Genomic DNA, 17543 nt, shown 5'->3' with positions numbered 1-17543 from the left:
TAACCTCAAAATTAGTATCTGTCAACCTAGTAACAGATGATGATGTATCAGGTCTGGATAAAGAATACAATGTTTCAGTTCTAGGAACTGGAGAAATATTGGTTTTTGCAATGTTTAATGTACTTCCATTATCACATGACAGTTTGATATTTTTATTGTTCTTTGAAGGTGTCAAAAAAGAATTGTCCTTGGGCTGAAACAAAATACGACTTTATTTTCATATTCTTATTTATATTAAAATTTTGGAAGAAAAATTCTTAAAAAAAAAAAATTTCTAACACCTAAAATTATTCAAAAACAAATTATTCAAAATTATTGAAAATTTTTAATAAAAATTAATACAAAACACATATATGCTAAAATTTCTAATGTTATTCAACAAAGTTATTGATAAAAATAATTACTTGAGGTTTCATATTACTTTCTTTTGTCAACCTTTTTGCATGCATTTCATCTATAACTTTTTGTCTGGCTAATCGAGCTTTTTCTTCACGTCGTCTTACTTGATCATAATGAACCTTTTTACTGTCATCCTATTTCAGACAAAATATGTTTTATAAAATGTTGTTTATAAAATATTTAAAAATCTTGTTTAGTATTTTTTTGCGGATCTTTTTTTTTTTTTTTTTTTTTTTTGAAACATCTTCGCTTCCAACAAGGCTGCAAGCAGCCACTAATTAAAGTTGGAAGTTACTGTAAGAGAAAAGATGAAGGTTGTAGAGCAAGATAACGATTGACAGATGATTTAAAAGATTGCAAATTATATGAATCAGGAAAGCAAGATGAAGGAAGCGAATTCCAAAGAACTGATGTTCGAGGAAAAAAACTAGACGAATAAGCGTTTTTGGAGCACTTAGGAACAGTCACAGAAAAAGGATGACACTTAATTGAATGACGAGTAACACGAGAATGAATTTTAGTAGATGGCACAAGAGAGGCTAGCTCTTTAGAGCAGTGCCCATTATAGTATTTGTAGAAAAGAGAAAGAAAAGCAACACTACGACGATGTGATAATGGTTGGAGGTTGGCTGCAAGAGCAGGTCCAATTATGTTTACAATGCGTTTTTGCACCTTGTCTAAAAGAGAAAGGACATCATTAGAAGATCCGCCCCAGATATGGCAACAGTATTCCATACAAGGCCGGATTTGAGATTTATAGAGATAGAGAATAGAATCCAGAGTAAGAAAGTGGCGAGCTCGATAAAGAGATGCAACCTTAGCAGATGCTAATTTTGCAACTGATTTGATATATGGTTTCCAAGAAAGATTGGAAGTAAGAGTTAATCCTAGAAGATGAAGAGTAGGTGACTCATCGAGTACATCACCGTTCATAAAAATAGGAAGATCTAAATTATTGCGATAACGATTGGCTGAAAAGAATTGAGTTTAATCTGAATTAAAGTTCACCAGCCACTGTGAGCCCCATGCTGTAGCAGAAGTGAGATCCTTTTCAAGCTCAAATGCCCCATCCAGGCAATCAGAGGGTGTTGGTTTCTTATCACGACAAGAATAAATGGTAGTATCATCAGCAAACAATGCCACCTTAGATGTGAGAATATCTGGAAGATCGTTAATGTAAATTAAAAAGAGTATAGGGCCAAGGATAGAACCTTGAGGAACCCCTGAAGTTACAGAATAAGAAGAAGAGTGTTGTCCATCGAGGACAACTTTTATGCTACGATTGGAAAGGAAGGATTCAATGATCTTAAAGATGTTGCCGGATACACCATAAGAAGAAAGCTTATGGAGAAGACCAGCATGCCAAACTTTATCAAACGCTTTTGAAATGTCAAGAGCGATGGCCTTAACCTCTCCACCTTCATCTAATGCACGATAAAACCTGTCAGTTATTACTGTTAGCAAATCAGCTGTAGATTGAGAAGATCGAAATCCATATTGATGGTCAGAAAGTAAGTTATTAGATTCAAGATGAGAAATTAAGTGTTTGTTAATTAAAGATTCATAAACCTTGCTTATGATAGGAAGAAGACTTATGGGACGGTAGTTAGACGAATCAGATCGCTCCCCAGAATTTTTGAAGATAGGGATAATAGATGCGGCTTTCCAGCAGGCTGGAAAACAAGACTCTGATAAGCACTTGTTGAATAGTTTTGAGAGTATAGACGACAGCTCCGGAGAACACTTCTGCAAGACAATAACAGGTATGTTGTCTGGGCCACAAGCTGTAGAAGAGTCTAGGCAGGAGATCACTTTAGATACAGATGCTGGAGTGATATGAATGTCAAGCAATGGATCAACCTGTTTGTTGGCAATATCAGGTAGAACCCAATTAGTGGAGTCAAGAGATGATATTGATGAAAAGTTTTTAGCAAACAGTTCGGCTTTGTCTTTAGGTGAGGTGACAAAGTCTGAACCATACAAGAGAGGTGGAATTATAGATTTGCCCTTATTATTGATATTATTAAAGATTCTCCAGAAGTCACGAGAGCCTAATTTTTGAGATGAGATACGAGATTTCATGACCTGAGAATAGCGGGTTTTGGTGTTAGACAAAACCTTTTTACAGTTGTTTCTAGCAGTAATAAACAGACATCTGTTTTCTGGAGAATTGTTTTGCTGATAAATATGGAAGTAACGGTTTCGATTGGCAATCGCAGCAGCACAGTGTGAAGAAAACCATGGAGGAGAGTGAGGCTTGACCTGGAATCGTCGAGAGGGAATAAAAGATTCCATGCCAGCCTGAATCCACGAAGTTATGTAAGAAGCACATTTGTCGACAGGAAGTTGAAAGATTTCTACCCAAGGGCCATCACGAAGAAAATCACGGAAAGAATCCCAGTCAGCTTTACTGTAGTTGTAAGAGGTTCGATAATAGGGGGATTCAGGTGATGAAGAAGAATGAGATATTAGTTTTAAAGAGATCAAACTGTGATCAGAAGCACCTAAGGGTGAATGTGGAGAAACTGAGCACTGACTAGGATCAGAAACAAGACATAAGTCAAGTAGAGAAGGTAAATGATTAGGGTTGTCAGGAAAGCGAGTTGGAAAGTTGACTATTTGAGTTAGGGATTGAGAAAGGCAAAAGTTGTGGGCTTTAATGCCTGCAGAGTCACTGACACTAGAGCCAAGCCATTCAGAGTGGTGAGCATTAAAGTCACTGACAACAACTATATTAGCTGATGGATAAAGAGAGAGGGCTTGGTCAATATGATCAGAAATAACATCAAAAAGAGTGCAGTCTTGAGATGAAGGAGAGCGATATAGAACAAAGAGAAAGGCAATAGAGTGAAGTGGTGCTAAACGAAAGCACATTAAAGAATAGTCTGTGGATTCAAACCTAGTTTCACGACAAACAGGTGAATTCTTACGAATGTAAATGCCCAGGCCAAGCATGTGACTATTGGAGTCTTTACGAATCAGAGGAAGATAACCATCAACACTAAGATCACAAGATGAGACAGCTGAACTCAAATTAGTCTCACAAAGAGCAAGTAGGTCTGGTGAACTTTGCAAGAGATAAGACTCAACAGAAGAAAAGTTACTTCGAAGACCACGAATATTAGTGAATGATAGGTTTAGAGAACTTGGTGATGATGATGGTTTTTTGTGTTTTATAGTTTTTGGTACTTTATTCATTTTTAAATTAGTTTGAAGAACTTGACTCAGAGCATAGATAGTACTCAGAACACCGTTTAATAGCCCAAGCAATTGCCTCATTACTACTAATAAACCCTAAGCCGTAACAAAGGGCTCCAAATGTGGCCTCCGCATTGCACACCAAAAGTACAAACAGGGACACCATCCATGCGCAACATGGCACTGTTAATACTTTGATATTTTTCAGCTGTTGATGGAATCAGCCTCTCTGAGAGCTACCACAGAGTTCGGGAAACCTGACTACCAGCCAGCCTCAGAACCATAAAACTGAGTTTTAGAGCTGTACCCTCATAAGGAGATAATAGAATGAGTTGCCTAGTCGTAAAAACAGTGACACAAGCAAACCCATGCATTGAGTCAAGAAGATCCAGCATTCAACATCCTAAACTGGAAACAATGTATTAAAAATACATCTGCGCCAGCCTAATAGATGAAGAAGGGGTGCAAGGCTGGTCAACAGATAGAATCTGTTTACCCCTTAAGTCTTTGCCTAGGAGGCCTTCTACAAGACAGTAGCTGGGTGCATTTAACATCTGCCCAAGATGAGTATTTTTATCGAGACACCATCTCTAGCCTTTACTCAACCAAGAGCCCCAAGGCAGGGGGTGTTTTATATCGGAGTTGGCATCTCCTAGCCTTTGCCTAAAAAGGCGTATCCTACAAGGCAGCAGGACATGAAGCAGATTGTACTGGGTTACATGTTACCAGTAGCAGGATAACCTGATCTGACAAAGAATCTTAGCACAGTACAAGTATATTGCCACAATCATTTCACAATCGCCTCAATCATTTTTCCATGTGAGATATTAAAAAGAACAATCACTATTTTTTCTCTTACATCATAATAAAACAAACAATAAAAACCATTTTCTAATTATTTAAGATAATATTTTAAATTATTCAGAATTTTTTTCTTTATTTTAATTTGATGATTTTTAAGGCTATTGCAAAATGATCGTGATGATATGAAGAATAATAAAATTTTAGAATTAGAACAAAATTTGTTTACCAGATTTATATATGTTAAAAAAAATATAAAATTATAGTTAAATATATAAAATATAGTAAATGTTTGTTATTTAAAATGCTGCATAACTTAATTGTTTGCAATTTTAAACAAAATATTCAGTAAATTTCAATATAATCTGTGTCTTAAAAAATTCTTAAAAAAATATATACAAGCTTTATACAAATATTAAATTTATACTTTTATATAAATGCCAAACAGCCCAAATATTTATAGATTTATACTTCAGTACATAGACTAGTCAATTTACTGTGTCAATCAATGTGGGACTCGATGTAAGGTAAACTCAATGCAGGTCCTTATATGAGGTACTAGCTCAACTTGAAGCTTCCATCAAAAAAAGTCTTCAAAAAAAATGACCAGAATTTCGATTTGTGGTCATTATTTTATCACAAAAAAGATCAAACAGAGTTTCAACTTATGGTCAGTATTTTATGACAAAAAATTTTTTGAAAAAGATTTTGATTTTTCTAAATGCTTAAAAAATTTTTTAAATATTATCTATATACTTGCACTGTCTAAATCCACTGTACAATTTTTTTTGTTCTGAAAAGCTGAAGGCAACTATTGTTTAAGTTAAAAACATTTTTCGCTTGTAAAAGCTGCAGGAAACCATTATTGATGTTAAAAACATTAAAACATGTTTTGAATAAGTTGAAACTTTATGATTTATCTAAATAAAATTGAAAGATTTTTTATAAGTTTGAGAGATAATTTTTTTTTTTAACAAGTGCTTGTACCATGGACAGCCTATCAAACTTTATCAATATTTTCAAATTTTTATCTCCATAAATAAAACAATATTGAAATACAACAGGTCAAATGTCATCTGTTGTTAAATTATGCTTCCATGTTAGGAATAATAATTAATACTTTTTCTTGTGCATTACAAAACATATTTTTTTGATCTAAACCTTGGAATACCTTTGTTTAATGCTACATTTCTGTGTGACATACCTTCTACAACAATATTTTTCACAAAATACTGCAATCCTGCAAGAGTTTTATTCTGCAATCTTGCCATAAAACATTTTGCTTATTTTATGTGCAATTTTTCAAAAACATTTATTAAAAAAAAATCATTATTTAAATTTAATTTAACTTCGTTATACTGAAAGCTCTACAACAAAACAATTTATCTTTAAAAATATTCTATTTACCAGAGTTACTAGTACAGTTGTACTATTGGTAGTAGTAATAGTATTCTGTACTAGTACAGAGATACTAGTACTGATAGTAACTAGTACAGAGTTACTAGTTAGCTAATACAATCAAGTTGATTATAATATGATTATAATAAAAAAATTTAAAAAATTAAAATTAGCGAAATACTTTAATTAAATTAGGTAGTAAAAATTATTTTCTTATTTACTAACTTGTTAAGCTTAAAAAAAAAAAAAATTCAATGGTATCTATTATTGAAATAGCATTGAATTTTTTTTAAGCACTAGCATTTTTCAATGGTATGTTATCATTAATGGTATCTACCTTGTATTTAAATAATGGTATCTACCTTGTTTTTAAACAATGATATCTTGTCTTTGAACAATGGTATCTTGTCTTTAAACAATGGTATCTTTTTTTTTTTAAACAAATCTGATTTTTAAATGGTAAATTAAATGCAGAGGTATTTATTAAAAGTATGGAATATTGAATACAATATCAATATCAATTTAAAATTAAGTTGAATTAATAATCAAAACAAATTAGACAAATTTCAAAAATTGCTTTTTTCAAAACTGCCTTAACCTAAATAAATTTGCATTAAGTTTTTATTAGGCTAAATAGAAGATTTCTATTTCAGGGCGGCCAGCCTTTTAAAATATTAAGTAATATTAGAATATTTTAGGATTTATTAGGAGGCATGGCTACCCTGCATTAGGCTTCTATTTTCCCTGAAGTATAATTTATTTCTTATAATTGTAAATTTAAAAAGTCAATGACAGCATTTTGAAAGGAAAGGTAATTTTTTACTTACAACAAATATTTATTCATTGTTATTGAAAAAAAAGTTATATTATTACAAAATAAACATTACCAAAAATTGATAAAATCTTAAACAATTTTTACTTACTTGTTTCTCTAAATTCATTCTTTTTTCTATTTGAAATTTCTTGCTTCCCATCATCTTCTGTATTTTATCAGCACCTTTATCTCTATTTAAAGAAACTTGTTTCCACCATGATTGGATTTTCTTGGCAGCTTGCTCTTGGATTTTAATAGGTGGTGATACATATTTGATTTCATTTATTTCTTCTTTTAAATGTGGTTGGCTTGTTATTTTGTTAGTTCTATCAGCAATTAGAGAGTTAACTTTTGATACTTCATGCAGAACGGTTTCATCTTTGTTACCTGAACTTTCATTAAAAGATGAACATTGGTTTTTATTATATGGAAATTGTTTTTTATTAGACAACTTATTTTTATTAGTAAAGATTTCAATTTCATCAGGCAAATGTTTTTCTTTATTAGTTGAGGGTTGTACCCCACAATGCAATAGCCTATCTTTATTTTTACTACTTGGTGTTTTATCATTTGGCAATATTTTTGTTTTTTCTTTTGCTTGTACTTTTATGTCATTTTTTTTTGAAAATTTATTTGAGTATATAGAATTTGAAACTTTGTTAAGAGACTTGTTATTAGATTCAGATGCTGGAGGTATTTTATGCTTTTTTGAAGATAACTTAGTATTCCAACTTGGAAAACTGTCATCGCTGTCAGAAAAATTTTTAATTATTTCAAAATCATCTTGTGAGGAGTCTAACTTAACTGACTCTACCTGAAGATTAGCCTCAACAGAAAAGTTTTTTCCTGAATTATTATATTTACAAGTGCTTAAAGAAGATTCTTTATTTGAAGAAGACTCAATATCAACATTTTTGCAAGTAACTGCATTATGTTCAAACAGTTCCTTTTTCTTGGAAGCATTTAAAATGGTATTCTGGAAATTACTACTCTTAACAGAAAGAGTGTTGACTGAACATACAGAGACTGGTACATCATGAGTTTGAAAATCAAGAAAATCATCAAGTGAAGGGCGAGACCATGTTGTATTGGATATTTCACATCTGGGCTAAAATAATTGTACAAAAAATTATTATTCTTATTTTAAATTAATATTCAGGTATTTATATAGTAATGATCTAGCAAATTAAATTTGTAAAATACAACAACAAACAAACAGAAAGTTAATGATAAATGTTAAAAATAAAAACTTTTATCATTTAAAATGATGATTTTTAAATGAGGTTGATATATTATAAATTATTGGATAAATTTCTTATAATTTCTTTTTTTCACTACCCATTTCCAAAATTTTTTTTCCATTACTATCAATTATGTTTCATTCTTACCTCCACCTTACTTCATCCTTACTTCCACCTCTAAATCACAGAGGATATCCAATAATTTGTATTTTTACATTAAAAATACTTTCTATAACAAACTCATTTATATACTAAACTGAACTTTCCCTTAAGCATTTAATCAGAAACAATTCGTGTTGGTTTGACAAAATTATCATAAAAACGCTAATATTCACTATTTTTTATAAATCTTTTTTATAACGTTACATTGCACAACAAAAATTATGGCTTCTGTCAGCATTGAAGTAATTATTAAAAACAAAAGTAAATGACTTTTATGAGGTAAAACTCTTTTTTAAAGTTTAATAATGACAATTCAATCTTCTCACAAACTTACCATAAGTCGATGTAGATTTTGCCGCGCATATTTGTAACTGTCAGTCAATGTAAGGATGTTTAACTATGTCTAGCCCCAACGGTCAGTCATGCATGTTTATTACCCATCACTTATCTCTAATGGTCAGTTAATGATTTAAAATGGTCAGTTAAATGGTTTTGAAGAACAAAATAATATAACTTTAATTTACTACATCATATACATTAGTAACATTAAAAAAATTGAACAATTTGTAATAAAATGTTTATTAGCAATGTCAAAAAGCAGATTGGGTTATAGATAAAAAAGATTTTTAAAATGATTTAAAAACACTTTTAAAACTGTAAATTAAGTAATGTTGGAAATAAAACTATTTTTTATGAGAGAAAGAAAAGTGTGATGTACTTGGCAGCATATTATAAAACAGCCAAGCAACAATACTGAACATTTTGGACTGAATCAATGGTGGACAATACCGGCAAGCATTTTTCTATTGTCTTTTGCAAGATATTAGAGGAAAAGCAACATGAGCAACTTAATTACTTGATCTGACTGCTGCGTCTCTCAAAATTGGAACAGTATAATATCAAATAGTGCGTTACATTACAAAATACTCACTTCCTAGTCATTTGTGTGTCCAGAAAGTGGATCATGCGCATAATTAAACTGAAAAACAGAAAGTGGATCATGCGCATAATTAAACTGAAAAACAGAAAGTGGATCATGCGCATAATTAAACTGAAAAACAGAAAGTGGATCATGCGCATAATTAAACTGAAAAACAAGATTAGCTAGTTTTTATAGTTTTTTTCATTTTTTTTCACTTTTTTTTAACGATTGATAAAGACCCTTAAAAAAGTTAACAGAAAAAATCCATATTATTATTAATATGGGTTTATTATTATTATTTATATATTTATCATTAATTTATTATTACATTTAACTTTAATGAATAAACCTAACAGAAAAAATGCCGGTACTAGCCCATCAACTTCTAAAGTTTTGAAAGTTAAACCAAAATTTAAACTTGAACACTTTATTATACTATTGTTTCAGGTTCAAAATTTAAAAAAAGAACTACTTCAATCACAAAATTTTAAAGTAGCTAAAATGTTTTTAACTAACCGTTATAAGAGCAGTTAGAACCTTGTCATAGTAAAGATATGACTATTTCACTATGACAAGGTTCTAACTGCATTTTGGGGTATTTATTTTTCAATGAAGAATTAAATACCTTAAGTTACAAATAGTGGTACTGAAGGCTTATGTTACTTAAAATACTAATAAATTTTCATGGTAGGAATATAATAATTTTTGACATCAATTTACTCAAAACTATTCACGAATCAGTTAGAATCTTGTCAAACCAAAGCAACAAATTACTATTTCTAATTTGCTTTAATCACTTGTTTTCCAGTCCTTTTTACAACTACAAAACATCTTAAGTTTTGCTTTAAGTTTTACTCTATGCAGCTCTTTAAATCGACAACAATCTTAAAATTGTAAATGACTTTTCAAAGCTTTACTACCAAATCTCTAAGTATTGACAAAACTCAAAAAAATTTATGGGTTGTTTTAAATAAGTTGTGTTGGCATGTCAAACTCAAAAAAAAAATATTGGTTGTTTTAAAAATTTAATAATCAAAAATAATTACACTCAATAAACATGAAAATAAAAAACAATAATACATTTAATATATTCTAATAATTTATTTATTTATAATATTTTATTAAATATTTATAATAATTTAATAATAATTTGAACTAGCTTTTATTGCGGCAAAACTTTGCAAGCCTGCAATGATTAAAGTATTTCACTATTGTGCGAAACTGAAATCCTTTGGATTTTAAGAGATGCATGAAATTTGTATTGCTTTGTACTAATTAATAGTTTAAATTTTAAATAACAAAACTTTTTACTTCCTTCTAATGATTTAAAACAAAAACACTTTTACTGTTTTAATAAAACTTTTTTGTCTTTTGTAATTATTATAAATTATTAAGATAAAAAAATTTATACCGTTTCGTCATCTATGGGTGGTTTTAAGGCCCATGCAGGTTTCTTTATTGCTTTCCCATCTTCTCTACAAAAAATTAAGATTTAGTAAAATCTTTTTAAAAACTTTAAAGAATTGTTAAAAATAAGAAGTATATATATATTTGACAATAAGAAGTATATATATCTAACAATAATTATTTTTTAAAAGAAAAGTATTTCATGAAATAAACAAGTTTATTGAAATAATAATAAGATTGAACTGTGGCATAAAGTGGAACTGACCAAATGAATATGGTCAACTGTGACAACCGAGCTATAAATTTTCATATTGTTTTCAAATAGATGTTGTAATTGTTTTTTAACGCATTTGTTGTTAGAGTTTATAACTGCATTTTATAGAGTTTATAACTGCATCGGAAAGTATGTTCCAAATGCCCAGGACAATTGCAAGATCTAGAACTTTTTGGTGGGTGAATTTTTTGGTGGTAGAATTTTTTGGTGGGTGGATCTAGAATGTAATGTTAAAAGCTGCACTTTCCTTGGGGTATTGAATTGCATCTACTCACGTGCTTCAAGCTTTGACCTATTGGATATAGAGCAGGCTAGTTGATCTTAATATTTTTTACCCCATAGTAAATGATGGCTCTACTTTGTACTTTTAAAAAAAACATATATAATTCACACCCAAGCAACCGCTGCAAGCAACCACTGCAAGCAACCACTATTAAGAAGACTTGAAAAATTTTAGAGTCAGGAGAGATTTCCAAAGTGCAGTTAAAGTGCGGGGGAAGTAACTAAACGAATAAAAGTTTTTTAAATAAAAGATTTGATAATTTCACTTGTACTTATTTGATTACTTTTTTATCAGCAATAGTGATATCATGTGATAGGAACTCATGCTGGGTTGTCATATTTAAGGTGGGGCCTCACAAACATGCTATAAAGTGTTTTAAACATTGAAGGATTTTACTACCTAAAGGTTCTAAAGTTTAACCCTAACCCAAAACAGATACTTGTGGATAAATTCTTGGTCCAACTCCCCATTCGAAACTTTTAGAGTAAGTTTACATCAACAAGTACTCTTTGGTTTTGGCACAAAAGGAAGAGTCCTAATAATAATTAATGAATAATAAAATAATAAAATGAAATAATGATGAGATATAATAATGATGATAAATAAATAATGATGAGAAATAATAAATAATTATTATATAACAAAAAATGGCTAGAGTTGCTTGTTAGGGATGCACCCTTGCTATCACTATCATTGCTTATAGCCTAAATCATATCAGTCATTATTGCAATAAAACCGTACTCACAACAGAAAAACTAATCACTCACACTCCTCCCAAAATTAGGCAACATCAATAAATTTTAGAACTAGAAATGTGGATATAGAGACAAACATGCAGAAAAACCTAATTAATATAACAAATACAAGCAACAATATATAGTACAAACACATACACATTAAGATGTATGTGTTTGTACTATAAGACCACATAGTACAATATTATTCACTATATAATAAATAAAGAAAATTTAGATAAGTATCAGACATATTTGTTATTAAAAAGTTTTCAAGTGGAAAACTAGTCATGGTAGCTGACAGATGTAAAACTAAAAACAAAACCACTGTCAAGAAAAACAATAAGATCTTGATTAAAGACATTACAGTTCAATGGAACTATATTCCTAATAAAATAACTAGATAATTCAATTGCAGTATAGGGTTAAGCTTTTAAAACAGTCTAGTCTAGTTCAATCAGAAGCCAGTAACAAAGGTGAATTAAAACCAAAACAATCAGGGAAATGTCAGTCATATATCAAAGTGCCCACAATGGGTTAGATACCTATGCATGGAGAATCTCAGACATAAGACCTCACTAGGAAATGCCCTGGATTGAGGTCAATCCCGTAAAGGACCAGTGTAAAGAGCTGTTTGACAATGTAGTCATACCTCTGGGAATCCACAATGGATAAAACACTTGCGCATGGACAAATCTCTGAGCTATGACACAAAGAGAAACCTTTCTAATACACACCAGTATACCAACCCATGGCAACTCAGATTGTGCTCTGTGTGATAGTTTAGAAGACTTGTGATGTTTGTAATAGTTATAAAAACTTAATAAGCAATATACGATAATAATAATAAAAGTATCACACAATATTAATTAAAAAAAATATGTATGTAAATACAAAAAAAAAGAAATAAAAAAAGTGATAAGTTAAAAAAAATATAATCATAATAGATGAGTAAAAACAACAACAAATAAAACAAACACCAACAACAAGATATTTATTTTCCTCAAAATTTACAACCATATAATAACAATAATAATATAATAATAATAATAATAATAATAATAATAACAATAACAATAATAATAAAAAAATAACAACAAGAATTACTATATTATTTTAATAATAAATTTCATAATATCATTATTAAAAATAATTATAAATAATTGATTGACAAGGAAGGAGTCATTCATGCAAAAAATGAACAAAGGAGTGACACCAAATAATTATATTAATAATATTAATTTAAAAAATAATATAAATAACAATTATAACATTATTCATTAATAGAGCAAAAGTAACAGCAAAAATAATAGTAGTTATAATAACTATAATAATAATAGTAATAATAAAAAATAATAAAAATGATAGATAATAATGACAAAAACAATATAGTTTCTATAAAAACAGTAAGAAGAAAAAGATAAAAAATTAAAATAAATTTTTTTAGAATTTGTTTAAATTTATTTTGTTTTAAATATAGAAATGAAGATAAATTATTTTAAAGTTTTAACTTTTCAAACTCATTCACAATGCACACAAGACTTCGATTCCATTCACTGATGCATTGATGTGTAATTGAATACTTACCATACCTCAAAGTTTCATAGGGAGGAAATTTAGTTTTCCATTATTGATGTTTCTAGTAGAATGTGAATGTATAAATCGAGTTTCCATGAAAAAGATTGTAATAGAGGAAGGTAAATTTTTATTAAGTCAAAAACAAAAAGAAGATTAGCAAATCTAACAAGTGCTGACAAGGTAGAAGTTTTAAGTTTTTTGAAGAAGTTTGAAGTTTCTGTATTATGGAGTTGAAAATTTGTTAATTTGAATTGATTGGCATTGAGCTGATAACAATTTAATAATATTGCAGTTACCTATTTGTCCCAAACCTGACAACAGTAGTTGAGATAAGACTAAAAAATTGCAAAGTACAGATTCTTAAGAGTAGTTTTATCAACATAATGGCAAATTATTGAAAGCATGCCATTAGCTCGATTAAGTTATTTATGTAGTGCACCTATATGAAAATTCAATGAGAATTCTATAAAAATACCAAGATATTTAACAAAATGTGTTGGATATAAACATCTATTATTAATTTTAATTTTATTTATATAATTGTTGTATAAAAGTTTTTGTCTTGGAGATATTGAATATTAGTTAAGTTTTTTTTTAAGTTAAGAAAAATTACATTTTGCCAATGAACTAAACATTTTAGATCTAAGTTTATATTCTTACACAAGGAATGATAAGACATATTAATATGCAAGATATTAGTATCATCAGCAAACAAATGGACTGATGAGAAGTGGACAGAGTTATTTAGATCATTAACATAAATAAAAAACAATAGGGGGCCAAGAACAAAACCCTGGGGAACGCCACAAACTATATGTTTGTTATTTGATTTGTAACCATTAATGTTAACAAACTGCTTCTGATTTGAGAGATAAGATTAAAACCAATTACAAGTAACTCTTTGGATTTTGTAATGTTCAAGTTTAGAAATTAAAATGGTAGGATTAACGGTAGTGAAAGCTTTTTGTAAGTCGATAAAAACATCACCAAAAAAATGACCAGTACCCAGTGTCTTTTTTATTTTTTTGGTTATACTTATTAAAGCGTGAAAATTAGAACTTTGATCAAAATCCAAACTGAAATTCATTTAAACAGTTAAAGGAACTCAAAAATAAGTAAAATCTAGAATACATTAGTTTTTCAAGGAGCTTGCTAATGTTAGATAGAATTGAAATTGGTCAATAGTTAGTACATGAGAGTTTTGAGCCATTTTTTGATAATTTATAATTATATTTGCGAAATACCTGCAGCAAAATAAAAGTTTGGCAATACTATAGACAGAGTTGCAAAAATGGTGTCACTAGCATATGATATTGATAAAGCTTCTTTAACTGCAGAAACAAACAGCACCATTTCTAACAATAAATTAAAGGAATATCATGATCTAGAAATTTTAATGTATAAAATCAAAAAGAAAATTTCTGTAACTGACTCTGTAATCTCCATAAAATGCAAATGTTAACTCTTGCACCAGAATTATGGAGATGTAAAAAGATAACAAGTTACTTTGAAGTGTCTGAGTATTTTGTTTGAACTTCATGACAATAAAAATGAGCTTGGGATTCTATCATTGCCAGAAAAAAAAATTGGAAACCCTCTTTCCCCAGAAACAGTTCAGTTAGTAATTAACTTTTATCAAAATGATGAGCTTTCAAGAATTATGCCAGGGAAAAAAGACTTTGTTAGTGTTATGAAAAACTGGTTAGTGTTAGTGAAAATATTTTACAAAGTTTTTTCAATAGTTTTTCTTGAATGATCTAAAGCTGGAATGTTTATCAAAAATTTGTAAAAAAAAATTACGTGTATAATTATATAATTTGTATTTTTTTTGTTTTTTTTTTACAAATATTATGTATTGTACACTGTTTCTTAGGCAATTAATTTTGCAAAAAAAAAAAATGTAATTTTTTTTACATATTTTGAGTAAGGCTATGGATTAGGGTTAGGTATTTGTTTTTTCCTTTTATTTTAGACCCAGTGAGTGGTGGAGGGGGGAAGAAAGAGGTTGGGGAGAAGTTACACCCCCACTTGCCTTCATTGTATGTCCATGACTAATTATGTCCTAAACTAGTTAATAAATAACATTATATAAAGTTTTAATTAAAAAAGTTGTTTAAAAAAATATTTGATTTATTTTGTTACAAAATATATGTTTTTTAAAAATTGGAAAAGACGTTATTTGTGAGTACTTACTTTGATTAAATATTAGAGAGACAATTCATGAATCTAATTTTTTTCAGTAAACCTAGGATAAAATAATGATATACAGTCAACATGTTTGACATCAATTTCGGAAGATAACCTTCATTTTAACTCCAAAAATCAATAATTTCAATTCAATAATTTTGAATAAAACTGGAAAAAAAAGGCATTATTTTGAGACTATCAAGTCGTAAAAGTAGTATTTTTGAATTCCTTGAGCAAAAATCTACTTAGGTTCAAAATTTAGGAAAATCATCCAAACCGTTGTCAAGATATTATTATTGTTGTCAAGATTATGTCAAAGATGCTTTTTTGTCTTTCAGATAACCATAAAATGCTGAATCAGCATTATTTCAACTGACAATATATCAACAACCCATGTATATTTTTAGCTAAAATTTTTTATCATATAGCTATCATTTATTTAATATGGACTGCAAATGCAATTTTGAGACATGTGTAACAAAATTATTTTTTTATGGATGATTTCATATGAAATGACTCTAGAGTAAAAAAATTAGAATAGAATATAGGCACCACACATGGAACAGAAATGATAAACGCTAAAGTAATCAATGCAATGCAATCATTTAATCAATGCATAAGGTTTAAAAGAAATTGAATGAAAAACACGATAAAAATTAATTAAAAAAAAAAAAGTAAAAGGTTAAATTTCAAAACAAAAATAAAGTTTTAAAACTCAAGAACATATAAACCTCAAATTTAGAACACAGGGTACAAATGTGTGCATGTGTATATGTGTGTGTGTGTATGTGTGTGTGTGTGTGTTAATGTAAGTAAGGTAAAAAAAAATTATAAACACCTGGAACTAAATGAATCAACAATATGAGGTTTCAATACTTGTGTTGTTTTATTAGGAACAAGGGCAGGCTTTACTTTTGACTGAGCTAAAAACACATAGAAAGAAAAATTCATAATAATATAAAAGTATTGAAGTAATTTTGGTTGCTAAACTAAAGTTTAAGAATCCATATTTTTCAATTTTTTTATCTTTTAAAGTCTAATGATCAAAAAATAGTAATTAACATTGAGAATAAATTTTCAGCATTTTCATTACACTTTAATTATTTAGAAAACTCATACATAATATATTTTGAAACAAAACACCATTTTTAAGATATAAACAGATTTTTGTATATAAATATATATTTAAAAATATGTTTATATATATATATATATATATATATATATATATATATATATATATATATATATATATATATATACATATACACACACAAATAATTTTAAATGTATTTTACAAAATAGAGTGCTCAATGCATTTAAAAGAACAGAGCAATAATCAATTTTCTGACAAGTCTTAATAAAACACAGTATAAAATAAAAAAAGTTAGACTTTCTTTTGTTTTATTTTCTACTAATTTATATATATATATATATATACGAGGTGGTGAGAATCAAAGTGGTATAACTCACTTCACTACAACTTTTCAGGGCAGAGCGTTTTATCCCAGTAAGTGCAAAAAATAAGGTATTTATATATATATATATATATATATATATATATATATATATATATATATATATATATATATATATAGTATATAAAATATATATATATATATATATATATATATATAGTGTTTTTTTACTAATTTATATATATATATAAATATATATATATATATATAAATATATATATATAAACATATATATATATATAAATATATATATATATAAATATATATATATATATAAATATATATATAAATATATATATATATATATATATATATATATATATATATATATATATATATATATATATATATATATATATATATATATATATATATATATATATAAATATATGTATATAAGGCCTCTTCTAGAAAAAAAATTTGGGTGGCAGTACCCCCTTGTTCCAGTAAACTTTAGCAGAAAATCAGGGTTTTTTTTGTAAAAAAAACAAACAATATTTGCCATAAAAAACATAAAAAAAAAAAGGTCCTCAAATTTTAATTTGAGCGGCGCCCAAATACGGTCAACGCTGTTAAAAACGTTCGAGAATAGCCCCTGATATATATATGTTTCCGATTGGGTAAGCAGCACAATTTAAGTAATAATTTCAAATAAATAACAAAACTT

The 17543-nt window shown here is 28.4% G+C and overlaps 1 protein-coding gene across 6 annotated transcripts in view; it reads right to left on the bottom strand.

Annotated features, from left to right (window-relative positions):
• LOC101241576 (centrosomal protein of 131 kDa) overlaps positions 1-17543 on the bottom strand; it is a 71797-nt gene that overhangs the window by 34569 nt on the left and 19685 nt on the right. For all 6 annotated transcript variants that reach the window (XM_065804243.1, XM_065804244.1, XM_065804246.1 and 3 more), the window contains 5 exons: positions 16237-16321; positions 10347-10410; positions 6720-7718; positions 405-533; positions 5-193 (listed from right to left, as the gene is read on the bottom strand). In XM_065804243.1, coding sequence (XP_065660315.1) covers positions 5-193; positions 405-533; positions 6720-7718; positions 10347-10410; positions 16237-16321 — 1466 coding nt within the window. The remainder of the gene's footprint in view (positions 1-4; positions 194-404; positions 534-6719; positions 7719-10346; positions 10411-16236; positions 16322-17543) is intronic.

This window comes from Hydra vulgaris, chromosome 08, assembly GCF_038396675.1.
Source record: "Hydra vulgaris chromosome 08, alternate assembly HydraT2T_AEP".
In the NCBI taxonomy this organism is placed as follows: domain Eukaryota; kingdom Metazoa; phylum Cnidaria; class Hydrozoa; order Anthoathecata; family Hydridae; genus Hydra; species Hydra vulgaris.
This window is presented reverse-complemented; position numbering and strand designations above follow the sequence as displayed.